The sequence below is a fragment of the Anthonomus grandis genome, chromosome 9 (assembly GCF_022605725.1).
Source record: "Anthonomus grandis grandis chromosome 9, icAntGran1.3, whole genome shotgun sequence".
Taxonomy (NCBI): Eukaryota; Metazoa; Arthropoda; class Insecta; order Coleoptera; family Curculionidae; genus Anthonomus; species Anthonomus grandis.
The window spans coordinates 28,362,807-28,370,572 of record NC_065554.1 but is presented as its reverse complement, the minus strand read 5'-3'; the positions used below and the strand labels follow the sequence as shown (position 1 = coordinate 28,370,572).

General features: G+C 30.5%; 2 protein-coding genes across 2 annotated transcripts; one reads left to right on the top strand and one right to left on the bottom strand.

Moving 5' to 3' along the window:
- Nucleotides 1-2,267: 2,267 nt before the first annotated feature.
- LOC126740406 (uncharacterized) lies at nucleotides 2,268-2,882 on the bottom strand. The gene has a single exon (XM_050446420.1). It carries the CDS (start codon nucleotides 2,817-2,819, stop codon nucleotides 2,325-2,327), a length of 495 nt encoding a protein of 164 aa, XP_050302377.1. The 5' UTR covers nucleotides 2,820-2,882; the 3' UTR covers nucleotides 2,268-2,324.
- Nucleotides 2,883-6,534: 3,652 nt separating this feature from the next.
- Nucleotides 6,535-7,133, top strand: LOC126740413 (uncharacterized). Its single transcript, XM_050446426.1, has one exon. It carries the CDS (start codon nucleotides 6,587-6,589, stop codon nucleotides 7,082-7,084), a length of 498 nt encoding a protein of 165 aa, XP_050302383.1. The 5' UTR covers nucleotides 6,535-6,586; the 3' UTR covers nucleotides 7,085-7,133.
- Nucleotides 7,134-7,766: the final 633 nt, after the last annotated feature.

The following is a 7,766-nucleotide window of genomic DNA, read 5'->3' as shown; positions in this document are numbered from 1 at the left end:
ATAATGCTGCCAACGCTATAAGTTTATTACCGCAAACGTTACATGGTTCTTTCTTAGTCACTTTAAAAAAAAAACTTTAAAAACCTTTAAATCCGTAAACAAATAGGCCACTAGCTAAAGTTGGTAAGTGATCTTGACTTCTTTTTTATGACTTCAAATGATCATGACCTTACTTCTTAATCCTTACTTTAGTTTTTTTTTCTTCTTTTTTTTTCTTAATTATCTTACATTAATTATAAAAATTTAGAATGTCCTATGTACTGTTGCCCAATTTTAAGGATTTGTTATTGATTATAAATTGTAATAACGAGCAGTACCTATACTTATATATTTTCCTATTAGAATGATTTGTTGTATTCTGGAATTTTAGGCACTTAAAATTTAGTATTATAAAATTTAAGTTAAGTTAGGTCAGAAAGTAAGAGCTTACATGCTAAATATTAGTATAATATTTTTTCCAGTTAAACTCTTTTGTTATTGGGCGTCGGAAGAGCCTTTTAGGACACTTAAATTTTTTCTTTAATTATAGATACGTTATCTTAGGCAAATTTGTAAAAATGCATAATTGGTCCTAATAAACACATTTATTATTATAAAAAATTTTCAAATCTAAATTACTTTTATAAAGAGCAAACTTTAAGCATAATGGCCTAGAATAGAATATTTTTAATTTTTTTCTCACGTAACTCTTTTATGTATTTTTTTTTTTGAAATAATGCCTGCAATAAAAACACTTCACAGGCAAATATATTACTTTTTATTTGTTTTTATATAATTCAAAATATTAAAAAACCCTAATTATCGATATGGAAAACCAATTATAGGTATAATTGCCTGGAAACAAAAATTTGTTTTTCAGGTTATTAGGTGATTTTTTTTTAGAACAGTGCCCAATGTTACAACTAAAATCAGTATTTTTTTTATATATTCTTACACAATTCAGGTTATTAAAGAATATTATCTATGTTTAAGAAGGAAAATAAATTCTTGGCATAACTGCCTGGAAATATGAAAATTCTTATATAGAAAAATTATTTTAGGTACAATTGCTTAAAACAAAAATAAAAATAAGTACAATAGAGTGCTTAGAAGACATATCTAGAGGGTAGCATATTTGAACTATTTCCAATTTCTTGAATTATTTCCAAGAAACTTTACCTATAGCTTTAAACATTGAAGAAAAATGCAATATTTTAAACCTGTACTGTATGGAAGAAAATAAATATTTTTGAGGTACTTGTAAAAATAGTGGAAAAATTAGGCTATAGGAATATATTTTCCCTATTAAGACCTAAAAATCATTCAAAAAGCCTTATAACCAAAGTGACGCCAGTTAAATTTATTAAAGTTTATAAAAAAAAATTGAAAAATCGGTGTTTTCAAATCAACATTACTCATTCTGTATAAATGATAGCAATAAGGTTGATGCGTAGTTTTATTTGTAAATAAACGCAGATTTATTTAATTTAAACAATTTTTCCTTAATTTTGGTACTATAAAAATTTTACACCAATAAAACTGAAAAAAATTATTTTTTTAGTTTTTTTTTTAAATTTTTCTCCCAAATTTTTTTAGATAAAACCTTAATAAAAATTGTAATTCTCAATGAGATCCTCATATTTCGCGAATATACCGTTAACCGTCAGTGGGACTAGCATATCACAAATTTCGACGTTAAAAAAAATAAAACCCATGTGCCGATAATAACCAAAAACTATGCAGTTCAAGTTTTCGTGAACTCTAATCGACCCATCAAATTTCATAAAATTCAAATATTAATATTATAATATTCATTCAAAAAAAAAAAAAAAAAAAGATACATGTAATCAGAAAAATTGAGATAGAGAAAAAAATATATGAAGAAAATGAAAAGAGAAAAGGAAGATAGATGGGTATGAACACTAGTAATTTTTTTCACGATATTTCCCAAAATGAGCGATTAACGCGATAATTTTCTCAAGATAAATTTCGGCGTAACGTTGCGGCATGTAAAACAGATTAATCACGCTCATTTAACCACCTGTGGTTTTCCCCCGCGGGCAATTAATACGCGGAAGTTAAATCGTAAATTGATTTTTGGCGAACACGAGTTTGTTCCTGAAGAATGTCTTACTTGTGGGATTAATTGCAAAGTGTGAGGAAAATGAAGGAAATTTTAAGTAGGTTAGAGAAGTAACAAAAATAGGTTTATGTGAAAAAAACCGGAAAGAATATTATTTTTTATATTTAAGGAAAAATGAATGAGGAAAAGTTAATCAACTACAGAAAAAATTTAATTTCACTTTTATTTTCATTATAAAAATATAAAATAATTTACGTACACCTTAAAATCTAACCTTTCCACCTAAAAACACCCCATAGTCTTCCCTGCTGGGGCCTGGACCTCCCGAAACTCTATCGTACCTTCCAGAAATCCCCACTTCGGCATCTTTCCTTTGTATAAAGTTCCATCCCCCAGTGGCACCCACCTTGGTACCACCATGCCTGACATGGTTGGCTGACACCCCCAAATTTAACCCCGTAGGTTTATTAAGGTAGTCCAGAGCTCCACCATGGGCATCAGGACTTAGACCATGCCCTTTTACGTTTTTAACGACATACCCTTGCCCATCTAGACGATGGTTTTGGTTGTCCAGAATCGTACCTTTGTGTCCTAGGAAGAGGTTGCCTTTGGAGTCTAGTCGGTAGTCGGTTTGTTGCCTTCTCACTCTGCTTAATGGTACTAGATGGTACTGCTCTCCATCCTCGTCTTCTACTAGTGGGTATGGTAGTGAGAAAGCTGCTGCCATAAGTGCAAAGAAAATAAAGAATTTGTACATTTTGTTGCGTTATAATTGTACTAAATCTTGTGAGATACTGAATATCATTTGGAGCAAAGCAGGCTCTTATATACTATATCGAGTTAAGAAATAAAAGCAGAAGTATATGGTCGTCTATATCAGCATGAAAAAGGGGAAATACCGCAATATAATGCGGCGGATCGCTTATTTGTGTTGAGATGTATGTTAATGAATCATTTTATCTTGGAATAGGGGGTTTTACGTTCTATTGTTAATTTTTTTTTTTGGATATACATTGAAACAGTAATGATGACTGACCTTATTTATTATCATGAAAAATGCATTATAAGCCCTTGCTAGAACTGCACAAATTACTCATCAAAAAACCATAAAGTCAAAGTAATCAATAGAGCTCCTAAATCGAGTGATTTCGATGCTATGCGGCCGTCAAAACGGTTTTCTGGCCTTTTACTGTTAAATATCGATTTCTTTTCAATGCATCGCAATCAGCGATTTATGTCTCGGATCTCTCGTGTTGGTTTACCGTCTAATTTTAAAATGACCGACGTAACGATTGTCAAAAATACCGAATGCGGGTTTGGTAGAAGAAAAATTCAAAATTTAAAGCGAGTGGGTGCCTAAAGTTGATTTTGGTAAAAAAATAGGTCTGAATTTGTTAGGGGACAAATACATGCTTAAAAGGAACGATGCACTTTTTATGAAAGACACTGTTTTCTAAAAAAAGTGGCTCCTTGTTATCAAGTTTGTTATAGAGAGGTCTTAAAATGGACATTCTGGATCCAGCAATAGGATGTTTTTAAATTTTCTGATATATTTTCAGGCAGTTTACAACAGTACTATCTCATCTCATTAAGATCACTTTTTTGGAAAAACTAACAAAGAGACTATCTGTACGTATACCATTTTAAAAATTAAAATAAACTTTATAATAAATATAAGTACGTCACTGACTTTTTTTTTTCTAGAAAACGAATGTAAAATTAAAGAAAAATGTGAAAAATGAGGAATAAGTCCATCGCGTATATTGTGTTGTGAGAAAAATGAATTGGCTTCCAGGACACTTTTTAATATAAATAATTTTAAAAAAACCTTTTAAGCTCCATATTTTATAAGCAATTACTTTGAAATTATATTTCTTTTCTGTAGTTTATGACTTTATGTTTATGATTTTTTAACATTTTAAAGACTAATTAAATCTAAAAATTGGCCTGATTTTTAATTTTTTTTTCTCAACCCCATGTATACTTTGCAGAAAACGCTGAAATAGGTGTCTAATGAAATTATGCAAGGAATACGTATGCAATTTTTGAAATTTGTATTTCGTCTAGTTTTTGAGTTATGAAGATTTTGTGGAACTTTTTGGAAAAAAAAATATTATTTTTAAATATAATTTTTTTTCTTAATCCCATCTACATTTTTTAAAAAACGCTGAAATAAGTGTTTAATAAAATTACTAATTGATGATAATGTATGCAAATGTTCAAAATTGTATTGGGTCTAGTTTTTGAGTTAAAGGAATTTTGTGGAATTTTTTGGAAAAAAAATTATTTTTTCAAACATTCTTTTTTCATAACCCCATGTAGATTTTTCAAAAAATGCTGAAATAGGTGTCTAATAAAATTGTTCAAGGAATATGCCTGCAAATTTTCAAAGTTGTATTTACTTTAGTTTTTGAGTTATGGGCATTTTGTTGAAAAAAAAAATCATGTATTAGATGATTGCGTGTTAAATAATACGATGCATTAGTACCTCGTTTAACATGCTTATTTCTTAATCTAGGAGTGTGAGAGTGAATAAAATTAATTAAATGGCTTACGTAAAACTTTGTCTCCTTTAAAGAGATTTGCCATTCGTATCGAACTCCCACGTGAACCTTGAGTTTTGTATCAATATAAGTCATATATTATTTGCCTTTAATATCGACATTAAAGATTCTCGAGGCGTGTAAGTTTTGGAAAACTTACACATTTGAATTAATGTAATTTTATTTATGTGCCTTGTTTAACTCAATATAATATATTGTATTTGCAAAATGCTTGAGTTTGGTTATGGTGCTCATAACTTTGATCATATACTGGCTGGCTTACTATAAGGGAGAGGTACCAGTTATATATTTTGTGTTAGGTCTTTAAATAAGCCACACAAACTTTTTGATTTTATAAGATAAAATAGGGTCCATATTCCTGAGTTATCTGCTAATAATCTACATTCTTGTTGCATAAATTTAGGACCGGCAGGTGTCTATTGAACTTGAACTTCACTACCACTGTCATTTTCTTTATTGCTCTTTAGAACGTCCATTTTTAGGTTAAGTCTTTTGATATATTTTCGTGTTCACTATTGGTTGATTGTTAAGAAGTAAATAGAATGTCTTTTAAAAAATTGCGTTATATCTTCTATGTTGTTTTGGTACTATGCTGCAGTGAAACGCGTTCTTCTTTTAGATACCTACAAGTATGGAAAAGAACAAATTTCTCAATAAAAGAAAAACATATACCTACCATGATGACAAATTTTAATTACTTTTTTTAATACCCAATTTTAGAAACGTATTTATTTTTACATATTTTATATAAAAATAAATAAGTTTTTACGTTTACATACATATATGCCTTATATTACTTATAGCTCCATCATATTTACAAATATCACTTATTCTATTATACATAAAATAGCATAATTTTGTCTATTTGGCGGTTTCTTTTGTTTTCTATCTACCCCAGTTTTCTATCAATTATCCAAATTTTCAGATTTTCTCTCGGTCTTTATCATTTTAATCTTAATTCTAGTCTCGTTCCATTTCTGCTATTTTCAGGTTAGTTCTTATTGTAAGTAAATTTTCATATTTTGGACTTTAGAGTATAAATTTTATATTTGTCGTTTTTGTTATTTTAATATTTTTCATTCTCTTATTTATAATATTTAAAACTTGACATACATACATTCACATTCTATTTTAAAAAGACTTATATATTTTATTTTTTGTATTATGTATTCTTAGCTGCTTACTAAATAAATACACAATTATAAAACCCTTTCTAGGCCCGAATATGCACAAACTATTAAAATGAATTTTTATTTCCTATTTATGTCAATGATTTTCTTTAGTCCATTGTCAATAGATGCTAAAGCTCTACCACCCAATAGGGAACTAGTGGAATTAGTTGTATACTATTATCCTAAGATGGATGTATTACAAAGGGTCTATTCTGGATAAATTCATGATTTTAATAAAGCAAACTTCGGAAAAATCATCAACTCGTTTCAAAAAACACCCCAGAAACGTTTATGTGATCGTTTGAGATTTATGAAAAGGTTTGCGTCTAGAACTGACTAATTTACATAAGGCAAATAACATTCTAAAGCGATGCAAGGAGATGCCAAAATTGGATCGATTTTTCGGGGTAATTTTTTGGCATATAAACTAGCATAAACGATCTCTATAAAATTATGTTGGTAATTTGTATATACATTCTATTATTTAGAAACAAAGCCGCTATCTGTACATTTTCTTTAAACAAAAAAAATCAAATTAATTAGCCTCATTTTGTTTCTCCAAAACAAAGTAAAACCCCCTATTCCGAGATAAAACAACTCATAACATACATCTGAAGCAATTTACGAACACTACGATATGATCGCTGCGTTACATTATATTCCGGTACTTCCCTTTTTTTGTGTGATATGAGCGTCTCTAGAAAAATCCCTATATGGTATATAAGAGCCTATTTTAGTTCAAATAATTCAGTACAACACCAGATTTAGCACAATCATAATACAACAAAATGTATAAACTACTAATTTCATTTGCACTAGTGGCAGCGGCTTTCTCGCTCCCATACCCACTAGTAGAAGACGAAGATGGCGAGCAGTACCATTTAGTGCCATTAAGCAGAGTGAGAAGGCAACAACAAACGGACTACCGACTAGACTCCAAGGGCAATCTCTTCCTAGGGCACAAAGGTACGATCCTGGACAACGACAATCATCGTCTTAATGGAGAAGGGTATTTGGTTAAAAACGTGAAAGGGCATGGTCTAAGTCCCGATGCCCATGGTGGTGCCCTGGACTACCTCAACAAACCCACAGGACTAACTGCGGGGTTGTCGGCTGACCATATGAGGCATATGGGTACCAAGGTGGGTGCCACTGCGGGATGGAACTTCATTCAAACGAAAGATGCCCAAGTGGGGATTTCTGGAAGGTACGATCGAATATCGGGAGGTCCAGGACCTAGCAGGCAAGACTACGGAGTGTTTTTGGGGGGACGACTTGATTTTTAGATAGTTGCTTTAGTTTGTTACTTTATTAATTATAGAACTACGCTTTTAATATGATTTATTTATTTTACCACATTTAGTTTATATATTTTTTTAATTATTGTATAATATATCAGATATCATATGATAGCTGATAAAACATAAATATTTTAAAAAGTTTTATATCTTGTTTTTGAGTATTCGCTTCAGAACTGTGCGGTTTCAGTGCATTTAATTTATGTGTATTTTAGCGCAATCAAGACAGGAATTTGTCAAAGGTGTATTCTCTAAAGGTAGACAATACAAAGATCATAAATGTCCTTCATCAATTTGTACAATAGCGTGCTTGCCATTGAATAAATTCCGAATGTCTACACCTGACTGTATATTCCTAGGGGTTCAAAAATGTACGTACAGTGGATTTGCTTTTAAAAATTTACTATTTCATGAGTATTAGCTTTAGGACTTCACAATTTTAATCCCTGTGTATTTTACCGTACTTAAGACAGAAGTTTGCCAAGCTAGATGAAACATGAATGTCCTTTATCATGTTTTACAGAAACCTGCTGATGCTGATGCTCCTTGTCAAGTGAATTTAAAATATCTACACTTGACTTGCCAAACATTTTTTAATGTCTGCAAAATGTAGCATGAGTTGGGTTTAACAAATTTATAATTTCTTGAGCATTGTTTTCAGAACTGGACA

Excerpts from the sequence above, each read along its gene's own strand:
- LOC126740406 (XM_050446420.1), bottom strand. The coding sequence starts at position 2,819 with ATGTACAAATTCTTTATTTTCTTTGCACTTATGGCAGCAGCTTTCTCA.
- LOC126740413 (XM_050446426.1), top strand. The coding sequence starts at position 6,587 with ATGTATAAACTACTAATTTCATTTGCACTAGTGGCAGCGGCTTTCTCG.